Source organism: Bombina bombina, chromosome 6 (assembly GCF_027579735.1).
Source record: "Bombina bombina isolate aBomBom1 chromosome 6, aBomBom1.pri, whole genome shotgun sequence".
Taxonomy (NCBI): Eukaryota; Metazoa; Chordata; class Amphibia; order Anura; family Bombinatoridae; genus Bombina; species Bombina bombina.
The window spans coordinates 58,944,703-58,965,398 of NC_069504.1; the positions used below are offsets into that span (position 1 = coordinate 58,944,703).

General features: G+C 37.1%; 1 protein-coding gene across 2 annotated transcripts in view; it reads right to left on the minus strand.

Moving 5' to 3' along the window:
- Positions 1-20,175, minus strand: part of PRKCQ (protein kinase C theta) — a 156,040-nt gene extending 135,865 nt beyond the window's left edge. For both annotated transcript variants that reach the window (XM_053716425.1, XM_053716424.1), the window contains exon 1: positions 19,901-20,175. In XM_053716425.1, the coding sequence (XP_053572400.1) occupies positions 19,901-20,021 (121 nt within the window). In that variant the 5' untranslated portion in view covers positions 20,022-20,175. The remainder of the gene's footprint in view (positions 1-19,900) is intronic.
- Between the last annotated feature and the right edge of the window lie 521 nt (positions 20,176-20,696).

The following is a 20,696-nucleotide window of genomic DNA, read 5'->3' on the forward strand; positions in this document are numbered from 1 at the left end:
ATATATATACACACATACATACTCTCATTCACACTCTCACTAACAGACACAGAGAAACAATCACACATTCACACTCAACAACAGGCATGCAGAAACACTCAGACACATGTTCACACTCAGACACTCATAAACACATGTACATACCTACAGTAATATTCAGAAATACACTAAAAGACAAATTAAAAATAAAATTAATTAATTTTGTTATTGTTTTTTATATTTTTTCTACAAACCCAGCAAGTGCCTATCATGCATATGTACTATGATTTATAGTTTATCTATATTGCTTTTATAGTGGTGGGAGTGCTGATCTATCTGAATATTTTATCACATGCTACTTGCTACTTGCATACACATATATAGTGGAACAGATTATTAATGTCTCCTCATACCCTCATATAGTGACAGACCAGTGGCATATTTAGGTTTTGTGCTGCCCTAGGCACTCAAAATGCTGCTGCCCCTCAGATTTAAGGCCTTTTTTGAACATATTTTTTAGTGAGGGTGTAACATGCCTTTCATGGCATTTCCAACGTAAATGTTGAAGTGTGTTTGTGTGTAGCGCAGTGTGTGTAATGAGTGTGTGTGTAGTTAAAATAAAAAAAGGTTATGGTAACATTTAAAGTGTAATGTCCGTTTAAGTCACGGTTCTGTGTGTCACTAGCACAAAGGGGTATAATCACTGCTCTGCATGTTCATTACTGGTGACATATATGAAGGGGCCATTATTCTAGTCTGATATGACAATATAGCTGGTGTATATTTGCTACAGTTCTGTAGTGTGCGCATGTACTGAATGCAGGATCTGTAGGAATAATTGTCTGGGTTGGGATTTTATGTGCTCAGCAAGTTGCACCAACTGTCAGATATAGACAAATGCAGAATTTCCCCTGACTTGTGTTTACATTTATTTAGGACACATCTTGGAATATCAATGCGTTGTTTAGACAGGTATCAAACAATATGCTGTCATATAACCAGACATCCAATCTGAACAATATGACCATTTATACAATAGAAATAAGCATCTTTTTATCTATTCTATGACTCCTCAAGGTTGCATGATAAATAATGACCTACTATGAGCCACATATCTAAGTAAAAATAATAAAAAACAAAACATAGAAAGTGTAATGAGCCACTTACTTGGTGGTGTAAGAGGAAAGCAATGAAATGGTCACTTGCATATAAAGTCCCCTGTCAATAGCACAAGGAGACATTATTATTATTATTATGTACTAGTATTAGAGGGACTGAAGTATCTATATTAGGCGACATAGATAGGTGTGTTATATGTTTCTTATAAATATGTAATACCTCAGGTAGAAAAATACATTTTTAAATGCCCCTGACCAGACCAACCTAAAGGGTATCTAGGTCCAAGGAGTCTGTCTCTAGCCCACTCCAGCCTTCTAGCTTGTAGGTGTCTCATGGAGACTGAAAAAAGGCTATACTCCTCTACATGCAGCTACAGAGGTTCTGCACACCCCCCAAACATAAACTCCAAATGTCCAAAGTAGCAGCAGCATCTCTTGATCAAATGTACAAAATGTTAATTGGGATATCACATAAACATCAGCACTGTGATCAGCACTATTTATGTGATGTCCCAATTAAACATTTTGTACATTTGATCAAGAGATGCTGCTGCTACTTTCAATGCACTTGCAGATGGCTGCCCCTGGTTGTATTTGTGTAACAGACTAGTGTGCGTTGTACTAAACTAAGCCTTAAGTAGTTACAAGCACTCAGGCAGGGCAGGCTCCGGAAAATATCTTAAATTATGAAAAACGTTCCAAGCAAGCAGGAATATGCTCTGCTCCACCACCATGACACACTGTTAACTTACTGGCTTTGCGGTGCCAGGCTCAAGCGGCGTCCTCCAGTCAAGGGCAGTCAGTGACGCTGGTCTGTGACAGTAAGCACTGTGGTGAGACAGTGACTGGTCGAGGTCATCGACTCGTGTGGTGGTCACTGATCATCTCTAGCAGAAGAGTTCCCTCCTTCACTGCTAGGCTTAGCTTGAGCTTCACTGTTAGTTCCCGTTCCCGGCTCCCACCAGTATCAGTAAGACTCCGACGCAGCCGCAGGACTCACGTCCTCATCCACGTCCGTCACGCCTCCCCGGAAATGCTGATTGATGGTTGGCTGTCTGTTAGCTCCAGACATAGAGGCGTTTTGGAGAGCCGCCTCAAATGGAGCTTAGTATTGGCCACAAGATTTTCCACTGGGTGGCGCTAGCTCATATAATGAGTTAGTAACCCAGGAGCATCCATGTTGCGCAATCAATGGAGGGCATCTGAACGGCTCACTGCCTCTCCTTAATTACGCAACATGGATGTCATGATGGATTCATGGATCACATTGCTATGCGCCAGTGGAGGAAGGGGGTGGGGGTACCTTGGGGGGCGTGGTCAATATGTCAAAAAGTTTATGCACAACCACACAACATTTTCTTTTATTATTAATTATTAAAAAGTTTTTGTTTTTATGAATTGACAGGGGAGGCACTGCCTCCCCTGCCTCCTATCACTGCACATCACTGCAAAGCTCCCGACATAGCAAAATCGCTGAGAGGCATTTACTATACATGTCATTGGTCGTTGATGCTAGTGACATTTCAAAAAGGCAGATTTTGCTTTACTTCTCCAAGGGGCGTTCCCTGCATTTCTGTACGTGAAGGAGAGACAAGCCCAGTACAATATAGCACTGCATAACATGACAGTTCTGCTGCATTTACACTTTGTGCTTTCTATTTTATATTAATTTACACTTCATATTACATTTTATTACATTTAAACTTTGCACTTTCTATTTTGTATTTTATTTAGTATACAGCAGTTTATTTAGGATTGTTGAAATTCGAATTTTGCCTACACAGTTTCTGTGTAACTTTAACAAATAAGGCTCATACTTTGTGTGTGTGTATATATATATATATATATATATATATATATATATATATTTATAGGTATTTTTTATAAATTAGATTGAACTTTGCATGTCTTTGATTTAATTTAAAACTGAAAAACTGTCCGCTTCAGTTTCCCAAAGAACGTCATTACTTCCTATGGGCCAGATAATAAAACATTCTATAGTTTGGAGAGAGATTATAGTGCTGACTTCACAGGGGCAGAACTCACTACATTTTCTAAGAAAATGGGAGGAACCGGGAAATCCCAGAGAGATGAGAGCTGCCTTCCATAGAAAGTAATACAGCACTTTTTTGGGATACAAAGTCTCACATAGGAGAAAGAAGGTAACTGGAGAACCCCTGGGTTGATATAAAGAGGCCTACTTATCAAGCCGTCAACTTACTTGCATTCAACGGCACCAATACGCTCGCCTAAGATCGTCTAACATCGCGGCCGCGGACCTGAATAGGCTCTCCATATTTAACAAAAAAGCTGTCAAAAAGCCACACACCAAGTACGGGGCAATGAGCAGCGGACTGTTGTTAACTAACAGTCATCGATCTCGCTGCTATTTGACTTTTTCACAGCTTTATTTGTATACTGTGACTAAACACCGCCACTATACTAAACTGTTTAACCCCTATCCCGCCGCTCCCGGACCCCGCTGCAACTAAATAAAGTTATTAACCCCCATCCCGCCGCTCCCGGACCCCGCCGCCACTAAATAAACTTATTAACCCCTATTCCACCGCTCCCCGACACCACCACAACTAACTAAATGTATTAACCCCTAAACCTCTTGCCTCCCACATCACTAGCACTTACTAAACCTATTAACACCTAAACCGCCAGCCCCCCACATCGCCATAAACTAAATTAACCTATTAACCGCTAAACCTAACAAACCGCTAACTTTATATTAAATATTAACTCATCCCTATCTTATAATACATTTAAACTTACCTTTAGATTTAAATTAAACTATATTAAACTAAGAATTAACTTACCCTAACTGTTATACTAAAATTACATTAAACTATATTAAACTATTAATTAACCTACCCTAAGTGTTATATTAAAATTACATTAAACTATATTAAACTATTAATTAACCTACCCTAACTATTATACTACAATTACATTAAACTATATTAAACTATTAATTAATCTACCCTAACTATTAGACTAAAATTACATTAAACTATATTAAACTATTAATTAATCTACCCTAACTATTAGACTAAAATTACATTAAACTATATTAAACTAATAATTAATCTTCCCTAACTATTAGACTAAAATTACAATAAACTATATTAAACTAATAATTAACCTACCCCAACTGTTATACTAAAATTACAGTAAACTACAAATTAAATTAAATATATTACATATTTAAACACCTAACCCTACTCAAATAATTTAAATCTACAATAAAAAATTACAAAGTTACAAAAAACTAACAACTAAGTTACAAAAAATAATAAACACTAAGTTACAAAAAAAAATAAACACTAAGTTACAAAAAAATAAACACTAAATAAGAAATAAATTATCAAATATTTAAACTAATTACACCTAATCTAAGAGCCCTATAAAAATAAAAAAGCCCCCCCAAAATAAAAAAAACCCTAGCCTACATTAAACTACCAATGGCCCTTAAAAGGGCCTTTTGCGGGGCATTGCCCCAAAGAAATCAGCTCTTTTACCTGTAAATAAAAATACAAATACCCCCCCAACAGTAAAACCCACTACCCACACAACCAACCCCCCAAATAAAATCCTAATCTAAAAAACCTAAGCTCCCCATTGCCCTGAAAAGGGCATTTGGATGGGCATTGCCCTTAAAGGACATTTAGCTCTTTTCAAAAGACATCCAATCAGCCAATAGGATTGAGCTCGCATTCTATTGGTTGATTGGAATAGCCAATAGAATGCAAGCTCAATCCTATTGGCTGATTGGATCAGCCAATAGGATGAAAGCTCAATCCTATTGGCTGATTGTAACAGCCAATAGGATTTTTTCAACCTTAATTCCGATTGGCTGATAGAATTCTATCAGCCAATCAGAATCTAAGGGATGCCATCTTGAATGACGTCATTTAAAGGAACCTTAATTCGGAAGAAGACATCGTAAGAAGAGGATGCTCCGCGCCGGATGTCTTGAAGATGGAGCCACTCAGCGCCGGATGGATGAAGATAGAAGATGCCGTCTGGTTGAAGACTTCTGCCCATCTGGAGGACCACTTCTACCGGCTTCGAGGAGGACTTCGGCCCACTTGGATGAAGACTTCTGCCGGCTTCGATGAGGACTTCTGCCGCTTCGTTGAGGATAGATGTCGGCTCTTCAGAAACTGTAAGTGGATCTTCGGGGGTTAGTGTTAGGCTTTTTAAGGGTTTATTGGGTGGGTTTTAATTTTAGATTAGGGTTTGGGCTTCTGAAAAAGAGCTAAATGCCCTTTTAAGGGCAATGCCCATCCAAATGCCCTTTTCAGGGCAATGGGGAGCTTAGGTTTTTTAGATTAGGTTTTAATTTGGGGGGTTTGGTTGTGTGGGTGGTGGGTTTTACTGTTGTGAGGGTATTTGTATTTTTATTTACAGGTAAAAGAGCTGATTTCTTTGGGGCAATGCCCCGCAAAAGGCCCTTTTAAGGGCCATTGGTAGTTTATTGTAGGCTAGGGTTTTTTATTTTTGGGGGGGGGGCTTTTAATTTTCATAGGGCTCTTAGATTAGGTGTAATTAGTTTAAATATATGATAATTTATTTTTTATTTTGTGTAATTTAGTGTTTATTTTTTTTGTAACTTAGTTGTTAGTTTTTTGTAACTTTGTAATTTTTTATTGTAGATTTAAATTATTTGTGTAGGGTTAGGTGTTTAAATATGTTATATTGTTAATTTAATTTGTAGTTTAATGTAATTTTAGTATAACCGTTAGGGTAGGTTAATTATTAGTTTAATATAGTTTATTGTAATTTTAGTCTAATAGTTAGGGTAGATTAATTAGTAGTTTAATATAGTTTATTGTAATTTTAGTATAATAGTTAGGGTAGATTAATTAATACTTTAATATAGTTTATTGTAATTGTAGGATAATAGTTAGGGTAGGTTCATTAGTAGTTTAATATAGTTTAATTTAAATCTAAAGGTAAGTTTAAATTTATTATAAGATAGGGATGATGTAATTTTAATGTAAAGTTAGCGGGTTGTTAGGTTTAGGGCTTAATAGGTTAATTTAGTTTATGGCGATGTGGGGGGCTGGCGGTTTAGGGGTTAATAGGTTAGTAAGTGGTAGTGATGTGGGAGGCCAGGGGTTTAGGGGTTAATACATTTATTTAGTTGCGGTGGGCTCCGGGAGTGGCGGGATAGGGGTTAATAACATTATGTAGGTGGTGGCAGGGTCCGAGAGCGGCAGAATAGGGGTTAATAACTTTATGTAGGTGGCGGCGGGGTCCGGGAGCGGCGGAATAGGGGTTAATAACTTTATGTATGTGGTGAGGATGTCGGGGACGGGAGATTAGGGGTTAATAAGTATAATGTAGGTGGCGGCGGTGGCGGGCGGCAGATTAGGGGTTAATAACATTATGTAGGTGGCGGCAGTGTCGGGGCAGCAGATTAGGGGTGTTTAGACTCAGGGTTTATGTTAGGGTGTTAGGTGTAAACGTAACTTTTATTCTCCCATAGAAATCAATGGGATATCGGGCAGCAGTGAACAAGAGCTTTCGCTGCTTTCAGACTCGCATTGATTCCTATGGCATCCGCGACCTCCAGGGCGGCGGCTTGAAAAGCATGTTAACTAGCAAAAGTAGTCAGATAGTGCCGAATTTGCATTCGGAACATCTGTAATGATGTAAGCATCGATCTGTGTCAGACTGAGACTGGCGGATCGTATGTTACGTCACAGATTTCAACTTTTGCCGGTCTGTAGGCTTTGATAACTAAGAGGAATCAGGCTCTCCACAATTACGGGTTATTTTGCAGTTGACGGCTTGATAAATCGGCCTCAAAGGCTGCGTTGGCATCAATTCCACATTAAACTGAAATGTTTTCACTACAATTTAACTTGCTTTTGTCTATATTTTTGTATATATTACTTTTCTGGCTGGTGAGACTAATCAGTGAGACCAGCTTGTTTAAAATGCTTAGAGAATTTCACAAGACTTGTGAGAGAGCTTCAGACATATCCTGGGAACTCCACTGTTCAGCCCAGGAACTGCAATGTCCCTCCCACTTTCTGAAACTGCCAGTTTAGAATGGAGAAAATACAAAGGGCAATGTGATTTGTAAAAGATACACAGAAATATACAAAGTATTATCCTAAGTTATTAAAGTAACACAGAAACTTTCAAAGCATAATCAGAATGTGTAAAATCCCTGCTAGATCAAAATTGAAATGTATTAAAATATAAATGAGAAAGTACAAAGCTTAAATGCAATAATACTGAAAGGACCCAATCTGAAATGTATAGTAATATAAAATACAATGCACAAAGTGTAAGTTTAACAAACTCTCGCATCATGCAGTGCTATATTATACAGGCTTGTCTCTGCTTCACATACATAAATGAGAGATAGATCTCGCAGTGATGGAGAGTTCCACCCTTTTTATTTTTAATACTTAGTGAGTTCAGCCTTTGAGAAGTCTGAACTACAATTTCTCTCGAAGCTGAAGAATCTTTGAATATAAGGGCCTTACTTCGCTTGCCTTCAGCTTTTTGCATGTGTCGGATACCGCACATATTACAAGTTGAAAGTAAAAAGTTTTAGCTTGCACGCTAACCCGCAAAAAGCCAAAGTTACGAATTCTCCCATAGACTTCAATGGAGCATGAAAAGTGGAAAAAAAACTAACACCCTACTCGCTTGCAAACTGATCTTAATTAATCAAGTGCGCTAACCCGACATTAAATATTTCACATTCCAGTGTTCTTCTCATAGAATAATATGTTTTATTTATTCATAAATACATATCTATCTATCTATCTATCTATCTATCTATCTATCTATCTATCTATCTATCTATCTATCTATCTATTGGGTACTTGTAAAGCACAAACTAATTACCCGTGAGGGTCTTGAGGCGCTAAGTGAGGAGGAAAAGAGGGGGGCTAAGAGAAGACGATTCAGTCGAAGAGCCAGAGCTTGAGGTCCTTTCTGAAGTTAGTAAGGGAGGTGGATTGTCTGAGGTGCAGCTGGAGGGTATTCCATATCTTTGCTGCCATATAGGATAAGGATCTTCCTCCAGCTGTTGTTTTCTTGATGCGGGTGATGACTGCAAGTGCTTGGTCGGCAGAGCGGAGTTGTCTGGAGGGGGTGTAGAAATTAACGCGGTGGTTGATGTATTCGGGACCGATGTTGTGGAGGGCCTTGAATGCGTGAGTTAGGAGCTTGAAGGTGATTCTCTTGTTGACAGGGAGCCAGTGCAGGTTCCTTAGGTGTTCGGTGATGTGGCTTTGGCGAGGGATGTCGAGAATGAGTCTGGCCGAGGTGTTCTGGATGCACAGAGTGCATTGCCGTAGTCCAGTCGACTACTGATGAGAGCGTTAGTAACAGATTTTTTGGTTTCGGTGGGAATCCACATGAAGATTTTTCGCAGTAGGTGGAGTATGTGAAAACAAGTTGAAGAGACGGCATTGACTTGGTGGTCCATAGAGAGTTTGTGCATGGTGTGTTGGAGTAGGAGGGTGTCCAAGGACTATATCTGATTTTGGTACAATCTCTCTCTCTCTCTCTCTCTCTCAGTATATATATAGAGAGATTAATATATATAGGTATATACATACACAGATAGATGAAGAAATATCTTTTTAAAAATTCTTACAACATATTCCCTTATGTGAAGAACATTGGAATGTTAAATAATTACAGTTCATACAATGTAAAAACCATTATTAAATATTAATATAATAATATATGTCTAGATATGTATACATGTATTTATGTGTTTTATTGTATATTTACTGTACCTATTTAACATGCCAATGTTCTTGCCTTACAGGATAATGTCCTTTTTATTCTTAAATACATATTTTTATATATATATATATATATATATATATATATATATATATATATATATATATATATATATATATATATATATATATATATAATAAACCAAGATAGCGCACTCCCACTTGCCAACAATTCCTCCAAACCAGGGTGCATAAACAAACAATAAGAACAATCCAATAATATGCACTCCCTGGATTTAAGCGCAGCACACTTTATTCAGCAGTGACGTTTCGGGCATTCACCCCTTCCTCAGACAACCCAAAATGTGATACAAACAGTGTATAAAATTATAACAAGCCCCTCCCCCATCCCTATTCAGCCAATCAAACAGGAGAAAGATCACATTATATCATGTGCAAATGGTCATTGAATCAAAATGTGTAAAAACAAACCAATCAATCTCATTGTCTATATTATTTATGTGATACTGTTCATGTGACCTATATACCAAGTAATCATTAAAACTAGTGTTGTTTAGACATAGTGTTGTTTAAAAATAGTGACATTAATCAATTGGACATGGATCTATAGCCTAAATACAAATGAGCCTATATATAAAGATCACCATATAAATGAAGCTCAGAGTATATAGCCATAACTAGATGTGCCAGCATTGTGATATATAACAATGCACCGTAAGTTTATACCATAAGGAGTAGTCAGAGCATGTTAATAATAATACCATAAGAGCATTGGTTGCTTGCTTCAGTTTGCATTAGCCATTATGTACCACGCTGAAATCAGCGTGGGATGGTGGGCGTGGTCACTATTAGTACCGGTCATGCCCCCTTCAAGTGACACCTAAGTCTAGCCAATCAGGAAGTTGCAATAGGCATTACCATGGCAACCCACCGCACCGGTTGCCATGTTCTGTGTTAACTGGCCTTGTTAATATAGACAACGAGATTGATTGGTTTGTTCTTACACATTTTGATTCAGTGACCATTTGCACATGATATAATGTGATCTTCCTCCTGTTTGATTGGCTGAATAGGGATGGGGGAGGGGCTTGTTATATTTTTATACACTGTTTGTATCACATTTTGGGTTGTCTGAGGAAGGGGTGAATGCCCTGAAACGTCACTGCTGAATAAAGTGTGCTGTGCTTAAATCCAGGCATATTATTGGATTGTTTATATATATATATATATATATATATATATATATATATATATATATATATATATATATGTGTGTGTGTGTATGTGTGTTTACCTATACCTGCATATCTATTCCTATAGATATATAGGTAAAGATATGTATTTTACATGAACAGTATCAGATATATAGAAATATACATTTAATAATAAAAAGTACATTATTTTCTAAGTGAAGAACATAGGAATGCAAATATGCGTTTTGCGCATCACGTTTCTCAATTTAGATCATAACACTGTTGGGTTAGCTTACATGAAAACTTAGTATTCTTTAGGCACGTTATTGAAATAGTACATATAAAATATTAGTAAAAATTAATAAAAATGATTAAACATACTATATATATATATATATATATATATATATATATATATATATATATATATATATATATATATATATATATATATATATATATATATATATATAGATAGATAGATATATATAGATATATTCCAAATATAACGAATTTCAAAAAAGTTATAAATTGATTTGCATTTTAATGAGGGAAATAAGTATTTGATCCCCTATCAATTAGCAAGATTTCTGGCTCCCATATGTCTTTTATACAGGTAAAGAGCTGAGATTAGGAGCACTCTCTTAAAGGGAGTGCTCCTAATCTCAGCTTGTTACCTGTATAAAAGACACCTGTCCATAGAAGCAATCAATCAATCAGATTCCACACTCTCCACCATGGCCAAGACCAAAGAGCTGTCCAAGGATGTCAGGGACAATATTGTTGACCTACACAAGGCTGGAATAGGCTACAAGACCATCGCCAAGCAGCTTGGTGAGAAGGTGAGTGACAACAGTTGGTGCGATAATTCGCAAATGGAAGAAACACAAAATAACTGTGAATCTCTCTTGGTCTGGGGCTCCATGCAAGATCTCACTTCATGGAGTTTCAATGAACATGAGAACGGTGAGGAATCAGCCCAGAACTACACGGGAGGATCTTGTCAATGATCTCAAGGCAGCTGGAACTATAGTCACCAAGAAAACAATTGGTAACACACTACGCTGTGAAGGACTGAAATCCTGCAGCGCCCATAAGGTCCCCCTGCTCAAGAAAGCACATGTACAGGCCGTCTGAAGTTTGCCAATGAACATCTGAATGATTCAGAGGAGAACTGGGTGAAAGTATTTTGGTCAGATGAGACCAAAATCGAGCTCTTTGGCATCAACTCAACTTGCCGTGTTTGGAGGAACGCTGCATATGACCCCAAGAACACCATTCCCAACGTTAAACATAGAGGTGGAAACGTTATGCTTCGGGGGTGTTTTTCTGCTAAGGGGACAGGACACCTTCACTGCATCAAAGGGAATAAAACCATCAAATCTTGGGTGAGAACCTCCTTCCCTCAGCCAGGGCATTGAAAATGGGTCGTGGATAGGTATTCCAGCATGACAATGACCCAAAACACATGGCCAAGGCAACAAAGGAGTGACTCAAGAAGAAGCACAACAAGGTCCTAGAGTGGCCTAGCCAGTCTCCAGACCTTAATCCCATAGAAAATCTGTGGAGGGAGCTGAAGGTTCGAGTTGCCAAACATCAGCCTTGAACCCTTAATGACTTGGAGAGGATCTGCAAAGAGGAGCGGGACAAAAACCCTCCTAAGATGTGTGCAAAACTGGTGGCCAACTACAAGAAACGTCTAACCTAAGTCATGTTTTGCAAATGGGTCAAATTCTTATTTCACTCATTAAAATGCAAATAAATTTATAACTTTTTTTAAATGCGTTTTTCTGTTTTTTTTTGTTGTTATTCTGGCTCTCACTGTTCAAATAAATCTACCATTAAAATTATAGACTGATCATTTCTTTGTCAGTGGGCAAACGTACAAAATCAGCAGAGGATCAAAAAATGTTTTCCCTCACTGTATTTCAATGATGTGCCTTAAGAATACTAAGTTTTCATCTGAGCTAAGCTGATAGTGTTATGATCTAAATTGAGACACGTGGTGCACAAAACTCATTTTTTCCATTCCTATGTTCTTCAAATAGAAAACAATGTACTTTTTAGCATTAAATATATATTTTAGATGTATTTTTATATTGTGAATAAACCTTTTTTGCAATTTTTGTAAATACCTGTCCTTCTCTGGTAATCCATTTCTGTGTATAATTATTAGATTGGATGTTGGATGCTGTATGGTTGAGCTGGACTTTGGACATCAGTGACAATTCTTTTTATTGTAAGTCCAGCGATATATATATATATATATATATATATATATATATATATATATATATATATACATATATATATATATATATATATATATATATATATATATATATATATATATATATATATATATATATATATATACGCATCCATGTGAAAAATAGAGGGCATTCACAGGTCTTTTTATAGTTGATTCTTTATTTATTCAGTAAAAAATAACATATTTCAGGACGACGTTTCGGCTCCACAATTGAGTCTTTTTCGAGACAATCTTAGTTTGTCTGTGTGGCTTGTTCACATTGTCATTATCCAAATGGCAGCCAATAGGATTTGAGCAGATCTCATCCTATTGGCTGTTCCAATCAGCCAATAGGATGAGAGCTCAATCCTATTGGCTGATTGGACAGCCAATAGGATTTTAGCGGCTCTAATCTTATTGGCTGATTGGAACCTTTCAGCCAATAGGAATGTAAGGGACACCATCTTGGAAGACGTCACTTGCATTCAAGATCCAGTTTACGGCGGAGACCATATTGAAGAGGAGCTCCTTGTCAGATGTCTTCAGGATGGACCCACTCCGCGCAGGATGTCTTCAGGATGGACCCGCTCCTTGTCCGATGGATGAAGATGAAGAGGCCTCATGGATGGAGACTTCGCCGTCTGGATGAAGATGGAAGAGGCCACCCAGATGAAGACTTGCCGGCTGGATGGATCCTTCAAGAGGAACTTCAAAAACTGTAAGTGCATCGTCGGGGGTTAGTGTTAGGTTTATTTAAGGGTTTTTTGGGTGGGTTGTATTTTTAGAGTAGGGTCTGGGCAGAAAAAGAGCTAAATGCCCTTTTAAGGGCAATGCCTATACAAATGCCCTTTTCAAGGCAATGGGGAGCTTAGGGTTTTTAGATAGGATTTTTATTTGGGGGGTTGGTTGTGTGGGTGGTGGGTTTTACTGTTGGGGGGTGTTTGTATTTTTTTTTTACAGGTAAAAGAGCTGATTTCTTTTCAGCAATGCCCTGCAAAAGGCCCTTTTAAGGGCCATTGGTAGTTTATTGTAGGCTGGGGGGGGGTATTTTGGGGGGGCTTTTTATTTTGATAGGACTATTAGATTAGGTGTAATTCTTTTTTATTTTTGATACTGTGTTTTTTTTATTTTTTGTAACTTAGTGTTTATTACTTTTTGTAACTTAGCGTTTATTTGTTCTGTAATTTAGTGATTTTTAATTGTAGATTTAAATAATTTGAGTAGGGTTAGGTTTTTAAATATGTAATATAGTTAATTTAATTGGTAGTTTAATGTAATTTTAGTATAATAGTTAGTGTAGGTTAACTAATAGTTTAATATAGTTTAATGTAATTTTAGTATAAAAGTTAGGGTAGGTTAACTAATAGTTTAATATAGTTTAATATAATTTTAGTATAATAGTTAGGGTAGGTTAATTAATAGATTAATATAGTTTAATGTAATTTTAGTATAATAGTTAGGGTAGGTTAATTAATAATTTAATATAGTTTAATGTAATTTTAGTATAATAGTTAGGGTAGGTTAATTAATAGTTTAATATAGTTTAATTTAATTCTACAGGTAAGTTTAAATTTATTATAAGATAGGGATGTTGTAATTTTAATGTAAAGTTAGCGGGTTGTTAGGTTAAGGGGTTAACAGCTTAATTTAGTTTGTGGCAATGTGGGGGGGCTGGTGGTTTTGGGGTTATTAGGTTTATTTAGTTGCGGTGGGGACCAGGAGCGGCGGGATAGGGGTTAATACTTTTATTTAGTTGCGGTAGGGTCTGGGAGTGGCGGAATGGGGGTTAATACTTTTATTTAGTTGCGGTGGGGTCCGGAAGCGGTGGGAAATGGGTTTAAAAATTTTACTATAGTGGCAGTGTTTAGTGACAGGGTATAAATAAAGTTGGTAAAAAGCCAAATAGCAGCGAGATAGATGCCTGTTAGTTAACAACAGTCCGCTGCTCATCGCCCCGTACTTTGTGTGCGGCTTTTTGCTAGATTTTTAAATAAATATGGAGATCGTATTCAGGTCCGCGGCCGCAATGTTAGGCGATGTTAGGCGAGCGTATTGGTGCCATTGAATGCAAGAAAGTTGACGGCTTGATAGATAGGCCTCTAAAACCTAACATTACAAAAAATTAAAAAACACTAAAATCACAAAAAATAAATCTAGAATAAACTACCAAGGGCCCTCAAAAGGGCCTTTTGGGGGCCCTTAAAATGGTCTTTTGTTGGGCATTGCCCTAAGTTAAACAGCTCTTTTGCTACAAAAAACAAATACCCCCTAACAGAATACAAACCCCCACCCCCCAAACTACCAAGGGCCCTTAAAAGGGCCTTTTGGGGGGCCCTTAAAATGGCCTTTTGTAGGCACTGCCCTAATTTAAACAGCTCTTTTGCTACAAAAAAACCAAACACCCCATAAAAAAATAAATTACACAAAATAACAAATTATCCAAAATAATAAAAATTATTCCTATTCTAATTAAAAAAAAACACCCAAAATAAAAAACCTAATCTAGAATAAACGACCAATTGCACTTAAAAGGGCCTTTTGTAGGGCATTGCCCTAAAGATATCATTTTTTTTTCATGAAATAAAAATACAAATACCCACTAACATTACAAACCCCCACCCCCCAAGCCCACAAAATAAAATACCCACTAACATTACAAACCCCCACCCCCCAAGCCCACAAAATAAAAAAACTATCTAAAAAAACCTAAGCTACCCATTGCCCTGAAAAGGGCATTTAGCTCTATTACATGCCCAAACCCTAAACTAAAAAAACCCCACCCAAAAAAACCTTAAAAAAACCTATCACTAACCGCCAAAGATCCACTTACAGTTTTTAAAGTCCTGTATATTTGAATATTTACATATTTAGAAATATACATATTAAGACATGTACATATTTAAACATATACATATTTAGACATATACATATCTATATATATACATATTTATACATATACATATTTATACATATACATATTTGGACATGTACATGCGTGTATCTCTTTGTTTAAGCCCTTTGCCGCCAATTCTTTTTCTAACACCTGAAACTCATATTTTTGAGCCCTTATAACTTTTTATTCGAGCATAACAGTTAAAACAGAGCACTGAGGTCGCGATAACCCAACGCGCATTAAATTCAATTGCACTCAAGCAAATGAGTTTACTTTCAACTTGTAATATGCGCAAACACCTCCGATACACCTCATTACTTGTGCGCAAGAGTTAGCACGCCACTCGTAATCTGGCCCTTAATGGGTAATATAATTATTCATTCCCTCTACGGTGTCAAATATCACCAATTTGTAACCATAAAATAGTAAAGAAAAAGGGAATTTAAACTATTATATCAATTACAATGTATTTCCTTTATTTGAAATAATTAAAAGAAAACATAAAAAACTATGCTAGTGTCTGGTAGTGAGGGGGTGAATAAAATTCCTCCTCACTCATATTCCGTAACCAGACTGCCAGCAAAAAAAATATTAAAAACATCATTAGGCTCGGTAGAGTATTTATGTATTACACTCAACTCTGTGAGTAATAATCCTTTCCCTTCACTAAAGGGTGTAGGGAAAGGAAATCCTAATTTCACAGAAGGTTCACCTAGGTGCTCAAAGGCAGCCTCCTACCTGCAAGCGTCCAGGGATAAACTAAATGTCCCTACATCTCATCACTTGATCCGCCGACACATTCAATAATGATGATTGAACAAAGCTATACCAACATCACAAATCAATGCAATCAGTTTAGTTGTAACAATTGTCCCAAACACTTGTTTATAACAAAGATAGAGATGTTATCATTCACAATCAGCCAATAGGATTGAGGTCGCATTTGATTGGCTGATTGGATCAGCCAATAGGATTGAACTTCAATCCTATTGGCTGATTGGATAAGCCAATAGGATTTTTCCTACCTTAATTCCGATTGGCTGATAGAATCCTATCAGCCAATCGGAATTCAAGGGACGCCATCTTGGATGACGTCATTTAAAGGAACCTTCATTCTTCGCTTGGACTTCATTTAAAGAGGATGCTCCGTGTCGGCTGGATTGAAGATGGACCCACTCCGCTCCAGATGGATGAAGATAGAAGATGCGGCCTGGATGAAGACTTCTGCCGGTCTGGAGGTCCTCTTCTGCCCGGACCGGATGAAGACATCTGCCCCTCTGGAGGTCCACTTGTGCCCGGCTGGGTGAAGACGTCTCAAGGTAGGGTGATCTTCAAGGGGTTAGTGTTAGGTTTTATTAAGGCTGGATTGGGTGGGTTTTAGAGTAGGGTTGGGTGTGTGGGTGGTGGCTTTTAATGTTGGGGGGTATTGTATTTTTTTTTACAGGTAAAAGAGCTGATTACTTTGGGGCAATGCCTCGCAAAAGACCCTTTTAAGGGCTATTTGTAATTTAGTATAGGGTAGGGATTTTTATTATTGTGGGGGGCTTTTTTATTTTATTAGGGGTATTAGAGTAGTTGTAATTAGTTAAAAAAAAAATTAATTATTTTTTTATTTTCTGTAATTTAGTGTTTGTTGTTTTTCGTACTTTAGTTTATTTAATTTAATTGTAATTAATTGTAGGTAGTTTAGGTAATTAATTTAATTATAGTGTAGTGTTAGGTGTAATTGTAACTTAGGTTATGATTTATTTTACAGGTAACTTTGTATTTATTTAAGCTAGGTAGTTATTAAATATTTAATAACTATTTAATAACTTTTGTAGCTAGTTAAAATAAATACAAAGTTGCCTGTAAAATAAAAATAAACCCTAAGCTAGCAACAATGTAACTATTAGTTATATTGTAGCTATCTTAGGGTTTATTTTATAGGTAAGAATTTAATTTAGTTTTAAATAGGAATAATTTAGTTAATTGTAGTTATTTTATTTAGATTTATTTAAATTATATTTAAGTTAATGGGGTGTTAGGGTTAGACTTAGGTTTAGGGGTTAATACCTTTAATATAGTAGCGGCGACGTTGGGGGTGGCAGATTAGGGGTTAATAAATGTAGGTAGGTGTCGGCGATGTTAGGGACGGCAGATTAGGGGTTAATAAAATGTAACTAGTGTTTGCAAGGCGGGAGTGTGGCGGTTTAGGGGTTAATATATTTATTAAAGTGGCGGCGATGTCCGGTCTGCAGATTAGGGGTTAAAATTTTAATTTAAGTGTTTGCGATGTGGGGGGGGGGGGGGCTTGGTTTAGGGGTTAATAGGTAGTTTATGGGTGTTAGTGTACTTTTTATCACTTTAGTTAAGAGTTTTATGTTACGGCGTTAGCCCATAAAACTCTTAACTACTGACTTTAAAATGCGGTAGGAGTCTTGACAGGAGAGGGTGTACCGCTCACTTCTTCAAAGACTCGTAATACCGGCGTTATGTAAGTCCCATAGAAAAGATAGGATACGCAATTGACGTAAGGGGATTTGCGGTAAGTTCGAGTCGCAGAAGAAAAGTGAGCGGTACGCCTGTAACTGCCTGACTCGTAATACCAGCGGGCGTTAAAAAGCAGCGTTGGGACCTCTCAACGCTGCTTTTTAAGGCTAACGCAAGACTCGTAATCTAGGCGTAAATTTGCCTCTTGAAACCACCACCTAGACTGAAAATATTAATACTTTAGTATTCTCTAAAGAAAAGCTATGTAAACATGACACAGCAAGCAGCAATCATGTTATCAATGTGTGGTGCAAGAGATAGGTAATAAAATGTTCCTTCTCAATTACACTCTGTAAGTATTTCCCATTGTGTTAAAGTTAAGAAGGCCATGATTACGGCGGTCTGTCGAAACGTGTAAGCCATCTGTGCTATGCACCATTCTCATGTTTTGTACTGAGCGGTTCTGCCGCTATTTTAAACTGTTTAATAAAATTTAGTTTTATTATATAGAGCGTGGTTTTCCTCTAATACTTTTCTGAAGTTAAAATTCCTTATTTTATAGAGAGATAGATAAGATTAGGAGTTCTGTTTTTTCTGTGGACTTATCCCATCTATCTGGGAATGTTCTTGAGAACAATGGATCGAATTCCCATACATTTTAAAATCTTTAGGTACTAAAACAAGTTATTGGGAACACATTAAGGGGAAACAAATTTTACAGTACCTTAAAGATCACTGGCACAGTGCATTCCCCTACCTGTGCAAAGGGTCAGACCATGCTTCCAGCTGCCTTCTCCAATGTGTACCAGGGGCTTATAAACAAACTGCATGTAGGAAGGGGCGCAACCTCATGTCAAAGCTTTCTGCCTTTCCAGGAAGCTTACGCCTCACTACTGTACACTGCATGCTGAGAAACATATTCCAATGGCATAATACTGAGAGTGAAATAGTAAACTACAACTTCCAGCATGATATGTATCAACCAGCATGCTGCGCTTCGTCTTCTAAAACTGAGTTAGATATTTAAGAGGATTAAAAGAAAAATACAGACATTCAAATTTGTTTTTTTATCTACAGTTTGTAACTCCAGGTGGAGAGGAAAATCCAGCAGGGAGCAGATGACTCTGTGGATGCCGATGCACACATACATGAACATACTAATGATATAAACACACCATATACACACACACACATGAACACACTCATAATACACACATACAAACACATACACCATATGCACAAACACCATACACACACCAAACCCACACACCATACATTCAAACACCACACACACCACCTACACTCATAAACACTACACACACTCTACACAGACACCATATACACACATGTGCACAACACCCTATACACAAACACACACATGAACACACTCATTATACACACATACCATACACCCCCCCACACACATATCCACACACACCATGCACACACACATGAACACACTCATAATACACACACATACACCATATGCACAAACACCATACACACACCAAACCCACACACCATACATTCAAACACCACACACACACACCACCTACACTCACATACACTACACACACTCTACACAGACACACCATATACACACATACACACATGAACACTCTCATTATACACACATACCATACACTCCCACACACACATATCCACACTCACCATACACACACATATGAACACATACCAACACCATACTCACGCATACCTGAGCACAAACACCATATACACACCATACATACACACACCATATACACACACGCAGAGATATACACACACAATATCCTTACACACACACCCACACACACTAAAGTAATTCTGTATAAGATCTCAATTTTACAGCATAGAAGATTATATGCAGTCCTATACGGTATACAGTATCTGTGTGTGTGCACACATGTGTGTAGGCAATTTTTTGCAGCATTATGAAGTATAAAGTGGGTGAGTCATTATACCATTTGTCCTGTATAGGTATTTGGAAACATAACTATCATTCTCAAGTAAACACTTAAATTCTATTTTTTACCTTTAGGTGTGCTGATCAAAAATATAGACACTGATATATCTCTTTAAAAACAAGTTTAAATATAAGAAAATCAATAAAAAAAAAATTAATTAAAAAAACAAATAAAATTATATATATATTTAAGTCACTCAGATTTATTGTCATTTCCATGTTAATTTACATACTGTATGCATGTTAGTAATACTATATCAGTTTATAAAGCACATACCTGTTTCAACAGCTTCTTTTACAATAACAGCACAGTAGGGTCTCATTATCGGTTCCCCAGACGATTGAACGTAAGGTCCGACATCGAAATTGGAGAGGCTTATACGTAGGAATGGGGACATCTCTCGTCCTAAAGAAAGAAGTAAAGACAGGACAGTTGCTGCTTAATACGTGGAAACTCTTTTCCTGGTTGGTTTATCTATGACAGTCAGAATGTGAGATAAGACACAGAAAACAAGAAGCTGTTCCTTCCTTGCGGGAGGAAACTCTGTCGTGGTCGAGTGCCGGCAAATATGTGTCACAGTACTAGCCCTGTATATACTTTCCTGATTTAGCTGGGCACTCAGAAAGCCACACACTGTCAGAAGCAGCTGTTTTTTTCTTTCAAGCTTGTCACATTACTGGAGAGAGGCTGAACTATAGTGTGACATTAGCTAACTGAGCAAGTTTTATTATAATGTAACTATGGAGTCAATTACAATCTTGTAGAAAAACTTATCAACTAATTTATTTACAGATTTTAATGGTGTTTCTCTGTTAACATTTTTTAGATAAGTTTTTCCTAAAGGATTGTGATTAACACCTATATTCATTAAAGCATGATTACACGCAAAAATAAATTCCCTATACAGGGTTAGACTGCAAGTGGCACACTAAAGTTTTTGTTATAAGCATTACTGCGACTGCACTAATTTGCGTGCATATTACAAGTTGAAAGTAAACGGGGGTGTGCTCGAGAGCAAACAAAATTTGAGCTTGTCGGATTAGCGAGACTGAATATCTAGGGGCCGATTTAT